The sequence below is a fragment of the Giraffa tippelskirchi genome, chromosome 5 (assembly GCF_054371585.1).
Source record: "Giraffa tippelskirchi isolate mGirTip1 chromosome 5, T2T-mGirTip1v1.2.pri, whole genome shotgun sequence".
NCBI classification, from domain to species: domain Eukaryota; kingdom Metazoa; phylum Chordata; class Mammalia; order Artiodactyla; family Giraffidae; genus Giraffa; species Giraffa tippelskirchi.
The window spans coordinates 92,750,060-92,767,734 of record NC_137279.1 but is presented as its reverse complement, the minus strand read 5'-3'; the positions used below and the strand labels follow the sequence as shown (position 1 = coordinate 92,767,734).

The 17,675-nt window shown below is 49.5% G+C and overlaps 3 protein-coding genes across 13 annotated transcripts; 1 reads left to right on the top strand and 2 right to left on the bottom strand.

Annotated features, from left to right (window-relative positions):
• Positions 1 to 567: 567 nt before the first annotated feature.
• On the bottom strand, positions 568 to 9,450 carry ISG20L2 (interferon stimulated exonuclease gene 20 like 2). Of its 6 annotated transcripts, none has more exons than XM_081494156.1 (4): positions 8,882 to 9,450; positions 4,210 to 5,061; positions 2,170 to 2,370; positions 568 to 1,491 (listed from the first exon to the last, which is right to left on the bottom strand). In XM_081494156.1, the coding sequence occupies exons 2-4, from the start codon at positions 4,942 to 4,944 to the stop codon at positions 1,378 to 1,380; spliced, it is 1,050 nt and encodes a 349-aa protein (XP_081350282.1). In that variant the 5' UTR covers positions 4,945 to 5,061; positions 8,882 to 9,450; the 3' UTR covers positions 568 to 1,377. The 6 variants fall into 6 exon arrangements, with proteins under 6 accessions (XP_081350282.1, XP_081350281.1, XP_081350283.1 ...); XM_081494155.1 differs by having other exon boundaries at positions 9,132 to 9,450; XM_081494157.1 differs by lacking the exon at positions 8,882 to 9,450 and adding an exon at positions 6,271 to 6,426.
• Positions 5,729 to 12,654, top strand: METTL25B (methyltransferase like 25B). 3 transcript variants are annotated; one of them, XM_081494149.1, is made up of 8 exons: positions 5,729 to 6,481; positions 8,583 to 8,707; positions 8,858 to 9,050; positions 9,524 to 9,586; positions 9,837 to 9,980; positions 10,432 to 10,916; positions 11,695 to 11,879; positions 12,315 to 12,654. In XM_081494149.1, exons 1-8 carry the CDS (start codon positions 6,371 to 6,373, stop codon positions 12,434 to 12,436), a joined length of 1,428 nt encoding a protein of 475 aa, XP_081350275.1. In that variant the 5' UTR covers positions 5,729 to 6,370; the 3' UTR covers positions 12,437 to 12,654. The 3 variants fall into 3 exon arrangements, with proteins under 3 accessions (XP_081350275.1, XP_081350276.1, XP_081350277.1); XM_081494150.1 differs by lacking the exon at positions 9,524 to 9,586; XM_081494151.1 differs by lacking the exon at positions 10,432 to 10,916.
• Positions 12,655 to 12,955: 301 nt separating this feature from the next.
• MRPL24 (mitochondrial ribosomal protein L24) lies at positions 12,956 to 16,800 on the bottom strand. Of its 4 annotated transcripts, none has more exons than XM_081494165.1 (6): positions 16,307 to 16,800; positions 14,365 to 14,608; positions 14,188 to 14,283; positions 13,861 to 13,964; positions 13,279 to 13,409; positions 12,956 to 13,190 (listed from the first exon to the last, which is right to left on the bottom strand). In XM_081494165.1, exons 2-6 carry the CDS (start codon positions 14,545 to 14,547, stop codon positions 13,054 to 13,056), a joined length of 651 nt encoding a protein of 216 aa, XP_081350291.1. In that variant the 5' UTR covers positions 14,548 to 14,608; positions 16,307 to 16,800; the 3' UTR covers positions 12,956 to 13,053. The 4 variants fall into 4 exon arrangements, with proteins under 4 accessions (XP_081350291.1, XP_081350292.1, XP_081350290.1 ...); XM_081494166.1 differs by having other exon boundaries at positions 16,354 to 16,800; XM_081494164.1 differs by having other exon boundaries at positions 12,969 to 13,190; positions 16,311 to 16,800.
• Positions 16,801 to 17,675: the final 875 nt, after the last annotated feature.

The window sequence follows — 17,675 nt, the reverse complement described above, 5'->3', positions numbered from 1 at the left end:
GAGGTCTCATTTGGCTGCAGCAAATTCCCTTCTATAGGCAGCCACAACTGTGACTCTGGCCTCTGGAGCCAAAATAGCCACTCAAGAGGGCATGAGTCTCGGTGTACACACGGAGTCTGAATTCTCTCAAGACAGCGCCAACAGTGATCCCAGCCACAAGGTCAGACCTGTGACTCACTTTCCCAACATCAGGGTGTGTACCACCAAGAAGAGCTGGCAGGAGCAACCAGACTGGCGTCACCGAGCACCCTTTCTCCCCCGCTCCATCCCTCCCACATGCCCACTCTCTGAGTCACTCTCCTGGTCACATACCCTGTGTGAGGGTGTTCGCATGGCTTGAAGTGTCATTTTAGTTGTGCTTGTTGATTTGTGGTAGGGACGAGAAGGCAACAGAGCACACGGGCTACACACAAAGGCTTGGTCAGCTCTTCTTGATGACTTCCAGCAAACCAGGGTCCATTCATCATCATCCACAGAGACCCTAGCCCCCCTAACAGAATTACAGCTCTAAGGAGTCTGTGACAAAGCTACTTAATGTGAAGTTATAAAGAAAACACCACACAATTGTTTTTCCTTTACAAAAAATTTATCAAGGGAATAATTTGCATTTTCAGAGGCTTGGTTTAGCAAAGTAAAAGACTAAAAATCATTGAAACACTTTAAAATTCTTCTTTAACCTAGCAAGTGGGGTTTAAGTTAAATAAATTCTTTATCACTTTAGGAGACTGCTTTCCTAAATCAGAAAAATTGATTTTCAAGTCACTCTCTTACCTCTACTGCCCATAACCCTAAGGAGAACTAAACCTCACCAGGAATGGCTCCTCTCGAATTCAAGGTGGAAAGAACAGGTGATATCCCAACACAAACCAGATGTAGACTCTGAGCAGAAAGCAGAGTCTGAGAGATGCCTTGTGATCATACAAGTTATCATCCAACAGGATACTTCTGAGAGTGAAAGAGGGTGCTGTTAATTGCTTGAAAGGAAAGGCATAAAATGAGACACATGGCCACCCTAGTGATAAGGCAGTTTGGGAAAAGACATTTCCCAGTTTGCCGTGCCCTTTGAAAGTCAAACGACTTTCCCAGAAGCAAAGCACCTTGGGACACATGGTTAGCACCATTTAAGAGGTAAACGGCCTAGGGCTGGGTTCTGACATGGAGGCGTCCTCCTTCCATCGAACGGTTAACCAGACACACAACACAACACTTGAAGTGAAATTTCAATGGACGTTAAGTCTGGGGCGTAGCCTCCCTCTCCCCAAAAGCCCTAGCTTCCAAAGGTGTGGAGCTGGTGGAGCTGCCCATTGGTCCACTGCCCTGTTCTCCTGGGTGTGGTGCTGTTTCCGCCTGCCCACATCACCAGTGTCCTCACTGGCACTAGTCTTTAGGGGGATTCTGGGCCAGGTGCTGTTCCCATTCAACTTCAACCAACTTGTACAGCTCCATGGTGGCCTGAGCATCTTCCACTGAGGAATGTCCATTTTTCCCAGCCTGAACAAGGGAGGAAGAAAAGAGCATGAGGCTACAAGAGACCGTTTCCTCCCTTCCCAACTGGTTCTCTCCAACCTCAATGCTGCTGCTGCTTCTGCAGTTAGCGGGCTGCAAACGCAGACCTCTGGTGGGGCCCCACTCATCATCTAATTTCAGGGGTTCAACTCCTATACTACTGTCTGCCTCAGTCCTTTATGTGGCAACAAGTACATACCATATTGTTCTACATTCTTCTGTGGAGGTAGAACAGACCAGATCATAGACAGCCCTTCTGAGTCTTCCATCTTCCCTAGTTCCTTAACTAATCTATGAAATGACATGTCTATACTCTCATGCCAGGCAGCCCAACCCCTCTTTGCCAAACATATGAAATACATAAGAGGCCCTTGAAGCCACTACAACTACCTGCTTCCCACTTTTCTTACTTAGGGTTTTAGCCCCAATTTTAGGCTTTTTTCCTTTTCCAAGTACTCCGTGGAACACTCTGGGAGGTAGGAAATAAGAACTGTTATGCCTAAGCTGAGATGGACCTTTCTGTCCAAAGCTCTTCCCATCAGAGCATCTCCTCCTGGATCTCTCTACAATCAGAGGAATCTGAGTGTCAGAGCCTGGAGAGAGGTAGCAGGCAAGCCTTTCCTGTCCAAGCCAGGGGTCTGGCAGCATTTGGGGAGACGCTACCTGGATGTCCCGGTTCAACAGCTTCTTGGTGAGACTCTTCAGAGACATGGTGGCATTCTCTGGGCAGTCAGCCTTACGGTTGAGGAGGGGGATATGAGAGGTGTCTCGGGTGAGGGACTTGGGATGAATGTACTGAAGGGCTTTGAAGTCATTGTGGATGGCATGCCCAACCACTATCTTCCCTGTGAGAATCTTCAAGATCTGAAACAGACATGGAAGAGGTGGTGAGGAGCACGATTCACAGATGCAGCCTCCGCATTCTAAAAGCCTGACACAGCTTTAAGTCCTTCTAGGCTCTTTTCACCACTTGCTCACCTGCCACATCCTTGAAATGCCTTCTCCCACAAGTTTTCTTTCACCTGAAATCCATCTCCTCTCCCCAAGGTAAAAGTAGGCATTTTTCATGGTGTAACCCTGTTTGGATGTACCTAGCCAGTGGTTCCTTACCATCGCATTAATTTCTACCTCAATGTGATGTTCATGTAATTACCTAGTTCAATCCTGGCTTGATACTTGAAGTTCTTTAACCATGGTAATTGTTATGTTGGCCTTAGATAAAGGCTGGGACAAATATTGTAAAGATGGGCTCCAGGGAGGTAATGGAAGCCCCAAATAATATGCAAACTGATATGCATATGTTTCTGTGTTTGTTTTATGGGAGGGAATCTATGGCTTTCATCAGACTCTCAAAGGGCCTACAAGCTATAAAAAATTAAAAATTGGGAATTAAGAATTGGCAGTCAAGTGGTTAGGACTCAGCACTCGCACTGCCAGGGGGACCTAGTTTGATCCCTGGTTATGGAACAAAGATCTCACAAGCCTCGAGGCATGCCCCACCCCCTAAAAAAGAAAAAGACACACTTCCAGTGAGGATGACTAAAGAATATGCCATGAACTCTGAGGGCCATTACCAAAATGGGGTTCCAAACAGACTGTGAAAGAGTTAACAGGCCTGGAATCAATGCCTGGCCTCCCAGTGGGACCCCTTGGAAGGGTACAGACTCATCTGAATGTACCTTAGTCTCATACCCCAGATTGGGCACTGATTTTTATGATGAAAACCAGATATAGTCTAATCAATTTGGTACTTAGTCACCCCTACAGTTTACTGACTACTAACACCTTTACTTTGCATTAATTTCAACACATAGCCTTCATTAAAACTAAGTGGATGTGCATTTTCAGACCCACCCGATCTTCTGACTCTCTCGAGCCTTTGCTCAGCTATGCCCCTGAGGGTGCACAGGATGTTCTTCAACTCTTCATATTCTTTCTAAAATCCAGCTGTTCTACCTCTGATGAAATTCCTCCAACTGACTGCTCTGGCATATGAGAAATTACTGGAACAGTGTGTCTAGACAAGACAAAGAATGTGGAGCTGAAATTACAAAGTGGACCAAGGGTGCCCTCTGGAGGCCTTCCAAGACCAGCAGGCTCCTTTCCCCTTCCCCTCTACTAGCTCATCCTCCTTTCCTGTTCACTCAGCGTGCCTCCAGTTTTCAGCATAGAGCTTACAGTGGCTAGGATTGCTCAGTGAATGAGATAAGAACCCCAACATATCAGCCCTGTGTCTTTTACCCCCTTCACTGCAGGCTGCCTGTTCCAGTTATCCACCAACTTTCCACACTGCCACAGACCACTTCTTGCTTGGGAAGCCCTCTCCACCTCTCTGTTCTCAACCCTAGCCCCACCTCTACAAGGTATTCTCAAATTGAGCCCTTTCTCCCTGGCACTCATGCCTGCTACTCTGTCCATCACGGGTTGCTGTTTTTCTAGCAGAGTCCCGATTATCCAGATGAGGATTCCACTTGGGATCTAAAACAGATCTAATATAGTTTATTACACCAGCTATTTGTAAGTTTCCAGGTTCTTACCACTCTTTATTCCAAAAGAAAAGCCTTCTTTATCTGCTACTCCATCCACTCCAACCCTCCCTCCACAATCCTTTGGTGCCTTCCCAGAGTGATATCCTTTGCTGAAAAATGATTGGGACTTCGCCCCATCCGCTTCGCTGCTACCACCATCCCTCATGCCTCTTACCTGGTTCCGAGCAATCTTGAAGGGTGTAGCATTCACCATGTGCTGCTTCCGGATACCACTCCATCTGGTCCGGTAGTCCACAATGTGGCAGGGGGGGAGGATGTACTCATCATAAAGCACATCTCCGTCGTAGTTGACAATGCTACATCGAGCCAAGGAACTGACATGCCCCTTGGGCCCAGTACCCACCATCTCACAGTCTATTGCCACCATCTTCCCCGGTATCTTCTGGGATGCCCCAGAGTATTTATTCTCTGAATGTGTTTGGGTGGAGTTCTGTGGGCCATTCTTGGGTGGAGGATTGTTCTGGGAGCCCTTCTTCTGGGGGCGAGTTGAGTGGCTCTTAATCTTTGGTAGGGCGCTCTGGAACTCCCCCAGCAAATCTACTTTAGCCACAACAGAACCAGCCTTCTGTGAAGGGGCAGGGGTCAGCCAAGGCACTGCAGCTTTCTTGTCCAGGGACTGCTCTGACCCACTGCTGGAGGCAGCTGTTGTCTTCTTTTTTGGAAAGGGAGCAGCCTTCCAAGTGCCATCTACTTTGGGAGTTTCCCCTTTCTTTGAAGGTTCTGAGTGCAACTTAGGCACCTTGCTAGGGGGCTGCTTCTTCTTATTGAGGAAGCCTTTCCGTTCCAAGAATCGCCGCTTCTTGACAAATTTTTGGTGCTTGGCATTTCCCTCTAATGCCTTTTTGGGGGGAGGCTCGCCAAAATCCAGATTGAGGATTAAGGTAGACATGATGACACTGGATGGCGAGAGAACAGTTGGGAAAAACAGCTTACAGATGAGAGGAGGATAGAAGACTCATGTTCTGCTGAATCCCACAGACCAGCATCTGGAGATCTGCAGCATACCCTAGGGAAGAAAGTGATCCTGATAACGGAGCCCATAGGCTTGGGAATCAATAAGACCCATCTTTCCAGGACTTAAGAGAGAGGAAAGACATCAGAGTAACCTCTCAAATAATGTGAAATGACTGAAGGAGAACTTCATTCTGAATCAGGAAGCCTGGATTCTAGAAAGCTCCACAATTCACCAGCTGTATGGTATTAGGAAGGCCATGTCCTCCTCTCTGGATCTGTCTCATTTGTAAACTTGGGGGTCGCAGGGCCAACTAGCTAAAACTGCGATCTAGAACGCCAGAATAGGTGAACTCTATCATCTGCCCAGGGAGGGAACGTCGAAGTATGCTCAAAGGCAGTGACAGGTTTGGCAAAGTTGATCTCTGGATTACCCTAGCATCCCCACGCGGGTCCCACGAGTAGAGATACAAATTCAGGCACTCATCTCCCTCGTTTCCAGGTGGGGGAAATCTCCACATGCATCTCACTCAAGTCTTTGTCTCACGAAAGGACCTTTGACAACACACATTGGTGGGGGAAGGAACCGAGTCTAAAGAACAGCACACTTCTGCCATCCACACCGCGGAGCCAGCCTCGCACGCTCACTCACCTACCTCCTAGATGGGTCCGCTAAGACCGGAAGCGCCAGGAGCCGGATGCGGAAATTGGCGCGCGTCGGCGATGCCCAGGCGGGCAGGCCCGCGGGTTGGGACGCGCCGGAGGCCGGCGCCCGCGAACCCGCACGGACCCTGCCTCCGGGAGCGAGGCCAGGGATTCTGAATGTGTGGGCAGCGGCGGCGGAGGAGGGGGCGGTGTGGGTGTGGGTGGGGGCGGGGGCGGGATGCGCTCCCCGGCCCCTCTAGCCCCGTGGAGGTACAACTCGAAGGTGTGGGGAAGCCGCCACAAACGGGAACTGCAACGCGCGGGACAACCCCCGGCCTCACTTCCGGAGAGGAGGGAAGTGTACGGGAAGGGGCGGGATCTGGAGGCGGACCTGGAGCTTGGCCCGCCCCTATTCGTGGGCTGGGCACTGCGCCACGCCTCTGTGGCGTCACTGCGCTGGCACTCCCGCCCCGCTAGTCTCAGACGTAGACATCTTGGCGCTGTGGGACGTCGCGACCTATGACGTCAGGAGGGCGCCTGAAGTCTTCAACCCCAACCTGGAATCCCGGAAAGGCAGCATCGGGGACCAGATTCCGAACACTTTTTCTTCTGAGCCCACCTGAAGTGCTGAGCCCAGCCCGAGTTCCCGGACCCGCGTGGTCCTGACCTTGGTCTCCTCATTGCTTTCTCGCTCCCCGCGCCACCGTCTGAGCCCCGGAATGCCCGGGGTCTCCGCCCGGCGCCTCTCTCACGAAGAGAGGAGACAGCTAGCTGTGAACCTCACCCGGGTCGTGACGCTCTACCGTTCCATCCTGGACGCCTACATCATCGTGAGGCCACAGGGATGTGGGTGGGGTGCTCCTGGTTGTGTGATTGGCTACCTAGCCACTACTAGGGAGAATCTGGAGAGTTAGCGTCTGATCTTTTTTTCTAATAGGTTTTTTTCAGTCTTTTGTCTGTACAAGAAAGGGTTAAACCTGGGGCAAAACCCTCGATTCTTTTTTTCCCCTGATGACCTAAATATTAATATTTCTAAGCATCTAGGTTGTTTTTCTAACCTTCTCGTGACCAGAGTAATAAAGCGCATAGACATTTGAGCCATGCTGCTGCGGCAATGTTGAACTATCCCAGGAACATGTGAGGTGTTTTCAAGAACACACATGTTCGTTCATTCAGGTTTTGCCGTGTAATGGACAACTCCAACTTTGAAGTTGAAAGAGTCGGATTAGAATCCCGCCTTCCCTATCGAGTTAACATTAGGCATAAAAAAAAATTCCTCCTAGCACCAGGTCCTCAGCTGTAAAATGGGTCCCTTTTTGAAGGATCATTGTGAAGAATAAATGAGATGATGTTTAAATGCCACCAGCATTCACTGAATTATTCAGTTCCCAAACCCAAAAGCCATCCTTGATTCAGCTTTTTTCTGCGTTGACCTACAATTCAATCTTTCAACAAGTCTGTTGATTCAACCTCCAGAATAGATACCAAATTCACCCATGTGTCTCCATTGACACTGCTACCACCCTAGGCCAAGCCAATATCATCTCTCTTCTGGACTACTTCCTAACTGAGTTCTGTATTTGCTTCCTCCCTTCCATACCATTCTTCACAAAACAGGCAGACTGTTTTAAAAATGTAAATCTGATCATTACACTCCTTGCTTCCTAGGTACTCTGAGATTTTCCAGGTGGCACTAGTGGTAAAGAAATTGCCTGCCAATGCAGGAGACCCAAGAGAAGTGGGTTCAATTCTTGGGTTGACAAGATCCCCTGGAGTAGGAAATGGCAACCCACTCCAGTATTTTTGCCTAGATCCTAATTATAGGTAATGGTAACTACCATTACCTATAAAACCATGGACTGCAGCACATCAGGCTTCCCTGTCCACCGTCTCCCAGAGTTTGTTCAAATTCATGTCCATTGAATCAATGATGCTATCTAACCATCTCTTCCATCAGTTAATATCCATCGCTGTACATAGTTCATTTTTTTCTTATGATGAGAACTTTTAAGATCTACTCTCAGCAACTTTCAGACATATAGCATTATTTACAACAGTCACCATACTATACATCTCCATGACATTTACATTGTAACTGAAGGTTTGTACTTTTTGACCCTCCTCACCTATTTTACTTACCCCCACCCCTGCCTCTGGGCAACCAACGCATGCAGTGTTTCACATGTGTTGTACTACTCTATCTAAGAGTGCCCTCTCAAACTCTCCATTATGTTACTGTCTCATTAGTGTTTTATTGTCTATGTGGCACTTGATGTTACTTGAAATAATTTCTTTAAATGTAAACTCTGCAAGAGCAGGGATCTTGTCTGTTTCCTTGTTTGTATCCCCTGAGCTTAGGATAGAACTTGATGCCTGAGCAAAGCTCCAGAATTTGTGTTGAACAATTAAATGAATAAAAATACATTCTGGCAGGGAATCCCTGGTGGTCCAGTGGTTAGGACTTGGCGTTTTCACTGCAGAGAGCCCAGGTTCAGCCCCTGGTCTGGGAACTAGGATCCCACATGTCACAGGTGGTGACCAAAAATAAAAACAAAAACAAACATATTGGCATATATAATGTCTGGTGTCTATGGTGTCTGGCACATGTAACAGTAGGTTACTAGATGGTAACATACTAATAGTGTGTGTTAGTCATGCTGTGTTAAGGAGGCAGATGCAAAGCCACCATACACACCCTTAAGGTTAGCTGAATGGAGGACACACATATAAATAAGGGGTACATTGCTAAAAGAAGTGTGTCCAGAATGCAATTTGGGCTCAGGAAGGAGGGGGAGGCTACAGCAGACTTCAGAGAAGTAACTCCAATGAGGAGAGGTTCCTGCTAGTTGCAGCTGGTGGCCATGTGTTGCGTGGGTAGGGAAGAATGGGAGGGGAAGTAGCCTGTTGATTGCTTCTCCCTTTCCCCTACAGGAATTTTTCACAGACAACCTGTGGGGCACACTCCCTTGCTCGTGGCAGGAAGCACTGGATGGACTGAACCCGCCACAGCTGGCCACGCTGCTGCTGGGGATGCCCAGAGAAGGGGAAGTGGCCAGGTATGGGAAGAGGGACCCTGTGCTGGGGGACTCAGAGCTGAGCCCTCCAGGGAGCCATTGCTCAGTCTCACAAGGGCTTCCTGGGTTGTAAGTTGGCACACTCAGGATGCAATGGGACTATTCACTGGGGGCCTGGGCGGGCTATCTCAGGTACAGGTCGGTGTGGCCACTCACCCTGCTGGCCCTGAAGTCCACAGCCTATGCCCTGGCCTTTACCCGGACGCCTGGGTTTCACACCCCCTCAGAGTTCCTGGAGAATCCCAGCCAGAGTTCCCGGCTGACAGCTCCATTCCGGAAACATGTCAGGCCCAAGAAGCAGCATGAGATTCGGAGGCTGGGAGAGGTGAGGAGATGGCTGGGGAACAGGTGGTATCTGGGGGCCTTGGGGACTCCTTAAGCCTATGGGTTACTAAGGTTTGGGCACCTTTTATCACCTATAGGACCAGAGGCCCTAAAAGGTCCGTTCCTTGGCAGGTATACTATAATCCTATATTCATCCTTTTGCTGGGTTGGTTGGTGGCTCTAGTTGAATCATTGTCTTATTTTTGTTCTGATAATCTTCACAGTCTGCTCATGGCATCACAGCAGGGCTCTTGTTCTATGGGGACTGAATCACTGTCCTGAGAGGAGCAAAGACAGTAGCCTGAGTCTAGGGTCAGCACACCCTATTTTGGTTTCCATGTCTCTTGTCTCTTCTATGGCACCCCCTACCCATCTTCCTCTGCCATCCTCAGCTCCTCTCTGCTCTCATTATGAGTGTTTGCCCTGGGAACCAACAGCCAATTGCCAGGGGACCTTTGTTCCCTCTTCTTTCAGTTGGTGAAGAAGCTGAGTGACCTCACAGGCTGCACCCAGGTTGTGGATGTAGGCTCAGGCCAGGTGAGCCAGACCCATAATAGTCTGCTTTTGTTTTTTTTGTTTTTGTTTTTTGTCATGGGGATAGAACTAGAAGGCAGGTTATCAGGCCACATGCCCAGAGGGGCAGGTAATAAGGAGCGCAGGAAGTAAGCTGGGCAGAATTTAAGCCTCTGGAGGCCTGGTACCCAAGTGTCCAAACCACAGATAAGGATGGGGACTATGTAGGGGACCCTCAATAGAGCTGTCTTTACCCCCCTTTTCTTGACTCCAGGGCCATCTCTCCCGCTTCATGTCCCTGGGGCTGGGGCTGATGGTAAAGAGCATTGAAGGGGATCAAAGACTGGTGGAGAGAGCCCAGCGCCTAGACCAGGAGCTCCTACAGACTCTGGAGAAAGAGGAGAAGAGGAACCCAAAGGTAGACCAGCCCTTCCTGCAGCCAGGACCATGAGATCAACTTGATGAATTCAAGGCTGAATTCTCTCTTTTAAGTGTCTCAGCTCGAGATGGTGTGTCCCTGTTTCTGCTACCTGTTTCCCAAGATCCCTCCTTCACCAAAGCCTCGTCTTAAAGGCACTTTCTAGTTAAAAAGTGCTTTCTACACCGATACATCCTTCTCACAGCCACCTGTACAAAGTGGCCCATCAGGTATCAGCCTCATTACAAATGAGGAAGCTAGGACTCAGAGATGAAAAGATTTGCAGTTAGTAATGACAGACCCAGAATCTATCCCATTTTCTCTGCCCCAGTTGCTCTCCCACCTTCCTCCTTGGGAAGGAACTCAGGACAGATGCCTTCCTGTGGCCTGATGTGGCGTGAGGACAGGGAACAGGCCTCCCATCTGCCTTTGTTCTGTCCTACCTCCACAGGTGGTCCAAACTGGCCCTCGTCACCCCCCACACCACGTGGTTAGGTGGGTAGACCCCACGACCCTGTGTGAGGAGCTCCTGCTTCCACTGGAGACCTCACCTCAGAGTGGGGCCCGCCTGCTGCTGACAGGCCTCCACGCCTGTGGGGATCTGAGTGTTGCCTTGCTGAGGCACTTCTGCTGCTGCCCTGAGGTGGTGGCCCTGGCTTCAGTGGGCTGCTGCTACATGAAGTTGAGTGACCCTGGTGGCTACCCACTGAGTCAGTGGGTGGCTGGGCTGCCCGGCTATGAACTGCCCTACAGGCTTCGGGAGGGAGCCTGCCATGCCCTGGAGGAATATGCTGAACGGCTACAGAAAGCAGGCCCCAGCCTCCGAACCCACTGCTACCGCGCGGCCCTGGAGACCGTCATCCGGTGTGCCCAGCCTGAGCTCCGGCGGCCAGGCGTGCAGGGGATCCCCAGGGTCCACGAGCTCAAGATTGAAGAGTGAGGCTGGGGGCCTGGGGGGGTGAGATGGGGGGCATCACCTACTGGGGGTATGATTCCCCTCCCACCCTCACTTGTTAGTGTGTCCTAAAGAAAATCTAGATGTGCTGGGTTGGGGAAGGGTGTAGGGACTGAGTTCTGAGACAGCTTCAAATTTTCTTTAAAAGGTAGTTGTCACTCTTTTATCAAATTTTTGAAATGATAAAAATATGGCTAAATAATTGGACATGTGTGCGTGCTAAGTTGCCTCGTGTCTGACTTTTTGCAACGCTATGGCCTGTAGCCCACCAGGCTCCTGTCCATGGGATTCTCCAGGCAAGAATACTGGAGTGGGTTGCCATGCCATCCTCCAGGGGATCTTCCTGACTCAGGGATTGAACTCTGCATCTCTTAGTCTCCTGCATTGGCAGGTGGGTTCTTTACCACTAGCGCCACCTGGGAAGCCCAAATAATTGGACAGGTTTGTCTAAAAATAAATTTTTGGATTGATTTACTATTGAACGGACAGTTTACAGCCAGAAAACTCTTTTAAGTAAAATGCATCTTAAGGGACTTCTTTGGTGTTCCAGTGGCACTCCCAACGCAGGGGCCCCAGGTTCGATCCCTGGTCAGGAAACTAGATCCCACATGCCACAACCAAGACCCAGCACAGCCAAATAAATATATATATTTTTAAGTGCACTTTAAGGTAGAAAAGCAGAGCTGGAATTGAATTAGAAACGGACAGTTTGAATGGAGGAGTGAGTTTCTAGGCTGAGCACTGTCTATAACCCCACAGATACGTGCAGCAGGGGCTACAGCGGGTGGGGCTGGACCCCCACCTGCCACTGAATGTGGCTGCCCTTCGAGCTCACCAGGCCCAGGAGAACCGTGTGGTGGCCTTCTTCAGCCTGGCCCTGCTGCTGGCCCCACTGGTAGAGACTCTGATTCTACTGGACCGGCTGCTCTACCTTCAGGAGCAGGGTGAGGGGGGCCACACCAGGGACCCAGGGCTAGAGGGGCTAGAGCTCTAGGGGTCTCCTTCAGGTCCCCGCCCCTACACCTGCTGGGACTTGGCCCATCACCGTGGTGATTCTAGGACCAACAGCTGTTTCAGCATCAGACAGGGGGAGGGGGTCCTGTTAATGCAAATTGCTGCTGAATCTGGATGCCTGTCACCATAGGATAGGTGGTACATCTCTGAGATGCATCTTCAGCCAGCATCCCTACAATGTGCTGAGGCTTGCCTGCTCCCAAGTCAGCGTCTCGGGCACTCACGTTCCTGGTAGAAAGTGGGGTTTCCTTAGATCCCCTTGGGCCTTTCCTATGCGAAGAGGAGCTATGCCTACAGGTTAGGCAGAAAGTGGCTACGAGTTTGTTTCATTTCTCTCCTTCTGAGTAGCCCTGTCTTTCTCACAGGCTTCCACGCTGAGCTCCTGCCCATCTTCAGTCCCGAACTCTCTCCAAGAAACCTGGTTCTGGTGGCCACCAAAGGGCCTCTGGGTGAGGCCTTCTCTCTTCTGGAGACTGAAGACAGCTGACGCAGCCAGAGGAAGGGCAAATCTCAGACCCCATCTGAAACTCCCAGGCACCACGCTGGAGGCAGTCTTCGCCTCCTCAGCCAGAGAACCAGCATCCTGCATCCTCCCTGGCATCTGGGTTCCCTACAAACCAGCAACATACCCTTTCTCTCCCTGTGTATGTTATGTAATATTATGCAGAAGTTTATTTTCAATTTATTAAAAAATTGAAATCTTTACTTGTCTACCATTTCTATTAGGTATAAAGGACAGACCAGCACCCTCCCTACTGAATCCTGCTGAGGTTCTAATTTAGGTCTCATACTCCCAGTCCCCGCAGTCTTCCTAACAGGCGGCGCCCTGTTATTCAGAGGTCTCTGTGAGGGGAAGATCTCTCCCTTCGATCTCCATCCGAGAAATCTGCAGGCCCTGCCCTGTGGGAGGACCCCCTTAAGATTGTTAACTTCCATCCAGGCTTTGTCATAACATCAGGACAGATGCTCTCACCCTCAGCCCATGAAACGGGTCGGGGTGCAAGTCTTACCAGAAGACAAAGGACCCAAGGCTCTTTATTAGCGTCTGAAGAAGAGGTGGCTGCAACCTTCAAGGCTAAGAGGAGAAAAGTGGCTCCCTCAGACTCAGTACCAATATACTTTCTTGTGTCTCCGAGTCTCCTGGATCCCCATCGCCTCCATCACCTCCTCCTCCAATGTCTTTAGACGAGGCACATAGGTTTTTTCTAGAGCATCTTCCACTGATGTGTCTTTGGGGCCATCTATTGAACCAGAGGAAGGAAGATGGGTGGGAAGGCTTCTTAACATCTCTTACTCCCACTTTTTTTTCTGCCCCTCACCCAGCCTCACCAATCCATGTTTCAGGGACGATGCCATCAGCTCTGGGAACATCAGGTTTTGGGATGATCCTTCCTGATCTTGTGGACACTCGTACTCGCTCTCCTGCCTCAGTGAATCTCCACTCCACTTCAGTGGGTTTCCTAGTAGATAGAAGAAGTGAGACCTCCAGGGAGCAGGTCTCCCTGCTATCTTCCAGCCCAAAAGTCACCATCTTATTTCTTTGCTACCCCTGGATTGGGGCTTCCTACAGGGGGTCATGTCCATGAGATGACCCCTCTCAATTTCCAGCACATCCAACCCACCATTCCCTTTTGTGGTTTTTTTTTTTGTTTATTTATCTATTTTTTAACTTTACAATATTGTATTGGTTTTGCCATACATTGACATGAATCCACCATGGGTGTACATGATTTCCCCTTCCAGAACCCCCCTCCCACGTCCTTCCCCATCCCATCCCTCTGGGTCATCCCAGTGCACCAGCCCTGAGCACCCTGTATAATGCATTGAACCACCATTCCCTTTGGATAAATATGGTCAACAACTTTTCAAGAGAAGGCAGGAAACCCTCTGACCAGAGCCCCTTATGCTTGCCTGTCCATAGGATCCACAAGTTTGACCTGGTTGTGGAGCAAGGGTGCTTCGCTGGGAACCATGGTTCCCCGGAAATCCACAGTCTTGCCAACATAGCGGTAATGCTGTCCAAAAGAGGCGGGGAGGGTGGCTATCAGAAACCAAGGGGTGTGAGGGCGGCTTGTCTACCACAACTCAGAGCATTCAGTCCAAGGTGAAAAGTAAAAGGTTCGGAGGTCTGGTTGTCACACCATCCCCTCAGCCAGTCTCCCTCCCTGTGCTGCTCTTAATAGACAGGGACAGATGGCACAGGCTTCCTGAGCATCACCACCCTCACTCTTTACTTACTGTATTCAGTCCCTCGACGACCACCCAGTTTCGCTGCCGGATAACTTGAACCACTTTGCCTTGCTTCCCGGTGTCCTTGCCTTCTAGGATCTCTACCTGTGGGAAGATAATGAGGGTCAGGGAGGGAGATCCTTGCTCGGGAGCACTCCATCACCCAACCCTGTCTGAGACTCTCACCCTGTCCCCACAGAACAGATGCCAGTCTTCCTCAGGGATGGGTTCCACAGCCACCCGGCGCCTCCTGGTCCCTGGAGGGTTCTTCTTCTTATCTGACAAGGAGCCTGGGCGGCTCATCCCATAGCGGTAGTTGGGAGGCAGGGTGACCTTAGATGCCAAGGCCAGCAGAGCAGAGAGCCGCATGGCTGGAGGCTGTGAGAAATCCCCTGGCCAGCGAAAGACCCAGAAATCTTCCTAGTCAGCTCTGAGGTAGACAGAAACAAGGGGACAAAGAACAAGGGAAGAAACATCTTTTTAAGCACCTACTCCATGGCTCAATGGACTCCATCCTACTGAATCCTTATAAGATATTATCTTCCCTATTACAGATGATGATATAGACTCAGATAATTTAAGTGACTTGTCAACAGTCATAAAGTTACTATGTGGGAGAATCAGCATTCAAACCCACAGATACCTGACTTCAAAGTCCAGAAAAGTTCATTGAGGCCAGGACCATGTCATCTAGATCGCCCCTGAATCTAGAAGTTCCTAGTAGGGTCTGGCACGTATTGTTGTTTAGTCACTCAGTTGTGTCTGACTCTTTTGTGACCCCATGGATTGTAGCCAGCCAAGATCCTCTGTCCATGGGATTTCCCAGGTAAGAATACTGGAGTGAGTTGCCATTTCCTTCTCCAGATTTTCCTGACCCAGGGATTGAACCCGAGTCTCCTGCATTGGCAGGTGGATTCTTTACCACTGAACCACCTGGGAAACCCTTGGCACGTATTAGGTACTCAATAAAAAGTCTTTCAATAAATACACTAACAGCAAGATGTAAAGAAAACACTGGTATAAGTCCAAAAACCAGGCAATTATAAGGTAAGACAAACAGGTAGCAGATACAAAAATTGGGATTAAGATGTCCCTATGTGCATGCACAGTTGCTCAGTCATGTCCAAACTCTTTGCAACCCCATAGACTACAGCCTGCCGGGCTCCCCTGGCCCTATAAGACTCCCAATTCCTAATCTCATCAGGAAACAATCACTTCCTCTGAAATAGTTTCTTTTCTAAAGGAAAAAGATCCAGAGCAAGACTGTCGGATTACAGAGACCTACAATTTCAAACTAAATATGTACTCTAAGCTTCCCAGTTCTTGAAGGAAAATGGACTAACTCAGTGGGCACTTGCTACCTTCCAGTGCCCACACTAAGTGCTTTCCTGTGTCATCTCATTTAACCCCAAGGACAACTGACAAAGGAGGAACCATTAACCTTGCTCCATAGCTAAGAATGAAGCCTAATTCAAAGAACAATTAAAGTTCACTATGATGACATTAATAGCTCTGGACTGGGTAGTCAGAGGACCTGAGATCTAGTTTCTGCTCCACCATCAACTCATTCTGTGACCCTTGTCTTCTGAGCTTCAGTTCCATTATCCATAAAATTTTACAGAGCTGTTTCTGTCATTCAAGTTATTTCTATTATTTTAACAAAGCAAGACAGAATTATGTGGATAGTACTTTCCTTTCTGGAAAATTTAAAAATATATATTCTGTCATAGGCATAAATATTTACCAGAAGGAAACAAGGATCAACTCAAGTACTTGTTTTGGGGAAGAGAAAGTTTGGGAGGGCTGTTCCTTTCCATAACGTTTGCATTTTCTAATTACATACATTTAAAAATATATATCAACTGGTTTATCTGAATACTGAGATATTGAGTCATTTTTCTTCTCTAATTCTCAATATGGTAAACAAAAGACCTAATACTATTTTTAATTAATGCTGGATGAAGTTAAGGGCCTCAGTGTTCATTCAGAATCAAAAAATGCTTAGGGAGCACTACTATGCGACAGATCTAAGGTTAGGAACCTTATTATTCCCGGCATTTGATCGTCACACTGCTGTTTGGGGGAGGTTGACAAGAGACGAGGAAACCAAGGCCCTGAGAGCTGGTACTTGCCCTAGTTCATACAGCTTGATAGTAGCAGCGCGAATCTCAAGACCTGAGTCTGCTGCGTGATTGCCATAAGACGTCCCTTAACCTCTGCCGTTCTAGATCTGAAGCTCAGAAAGGCGATCCCAGAAGCCAGCCCCCTTGGGTCTTTTCCTTCTTTCTCTCCAAGCCCTGGAGAGGCTGGTGACCTTCCGCAGTGGGGCTTCCACTGCACGCTCTAGGGGAACTGTTGTGTAGGTAGTGATCCCTCAGGGCCCAGCTCCAAAGGCTGCTTTCACCGCCAGTCCCATCCTAGGTGCGGGTAATGACCAGCCCCCAACGGTCTTCAGCACCCAGCCGCTCCGAGCTTCCGATGCTTGGAGACCCCAGACGAAGCAACTGAGCCATGCCGAGGCAAAGGACCTTCCCGTTCCCACCTCCCCGACCAGCCCAGAGATGCCGAAACCTCTGGTTCACGAAATCCTCACCTCAGCTTCCCGCTGATCCACTGGCCTCCGCGGGTCCCGTAGGCACGTGGGACCTACGCCCCGCCCAACCCATCCCTCAGATTTCTGGGAAATGTAGTCTAATTGTACAACGGACGCTCAACAACGAATCTAGCCTCTCTGCATGCTGGGAGTTGTAGTCCGCCGCGACGAAGCAAGCGGGAAGCAGGAAATTTGACCGGGTCGGAAATCGAGGAAGCATAAGAGCACCGTGAAGCACGTCGGGAGTTGAAGGCAAAGTCGGATAGGCTGCGGCGCCAGGCACATTCCTGCACGTGCTCTACGTGGAGGCCGCTGGGAATTGTAGTTACCAGGGACCATGGCTCCATTTTCTAGATGATTGCGGCTTCTTCAAAGCAGAGGGCCTCCCCTTCTAGTGAGACCACAGTCAGTACTCTCCCCGCCCGCCCGTCTCTGCTGGAGGGGGCCAAGGCAGATGACCAAAGTGTCATAGGCTTTCTAAAGGGATGAAACCTGGGCCTTTCGGTGCCACTGGATGAACTAGTCACAAAATGTCAGACTGGAAGAAACCTCAGAGAGGATGAAATCCAGCCATTCCACTTCTTTCAGGACTATTGAGAGGATTCCATGCTATGGACCTCCTCATCCTTCAAAGTTATCATCGGTAGCAGGCATCCCTAGCTTTGCCCTTGAGGGTCCAAGTTGTTTCTACAACCAGACCCAGCACTCTTATTTCCTGGCCGTTGTGAACCTACTTCTTGTGCAAACGTAAAAAAAAAAAAAAAAAAAAAAGCCTTCCCAGGTGCTTAGGGGGAAGCTATGTTAAACTGGCTGGGCAGAACCAGAGTACTGGGCGCAGTATTCTGTGACTTTGCCCTCATGTGGAAATTTCGTTGTTGTTCAGTCTCTAAGTCATGTCTGACTC

Coding starts and splice junctions, on each gene's coding strand:
- ISG20L2 (XM_081494156.1), bottom strand. CDS start 4,944: ATGTCTACCTTAATCCTCAATCTGGATTTTGGCGAGCCTCCCCCCAAA. Junction 2,371..4,209: donor TCAAGATTGCTCGGAACCAG/GTAAGAGGCATG, acceptor TGTCTGTTTCAG/ATCTTGAAGATTCTCACAGG. Junction 1,492..2,169: donor TGTTGAACCGGGACATCCAG/GTAGCGTCTCCC, acceptor TCCCTTGTTCAG/GCTGGGAAAAATGGACATTC.
- METTL25B (XM_081494149.1), top strand. CDS start 6,371: ATGCCCGGGGTCTCCGCCCGGCGCCTCTCTCACGAAGAGAGGAGACAG. Junction 6,482..8,582: donor TCCTGGACGCCTACATCATC/GTGAGGCCACAG, acceptor TTTCCCCTACAG/GAATTTTTCACAGACAACCT. Junction 9,051..9,523: donor AGATTCGGAGGCTGGGAGAG/GTGAGGAGATGG, acceptor CTCTTCTTTCAG/TTGGTGAAGAAGCTGAGTGA.
- MRPL24 (XM_081494165.1), bottom strand. CDS start 14,547: ATGCGGCTCTCTGCTCTGCTGGCCTTGGCATCTAAGGTCACCCTGCCT. Junction 13,965..14,187: donor TCGTCGAGGGACTGAATACA/GTAAGTAAAGAG, acceptor TCTTTTGGACAG/CATTACCGCTATGTTGGCAA. Junction 13,410..13,860: donor CTTGTGGATCCTATGGACAG/GCAAGCATAAGG, acceptor TCTATCTACTAG/GAAACCCACTGAAGTGGAGT.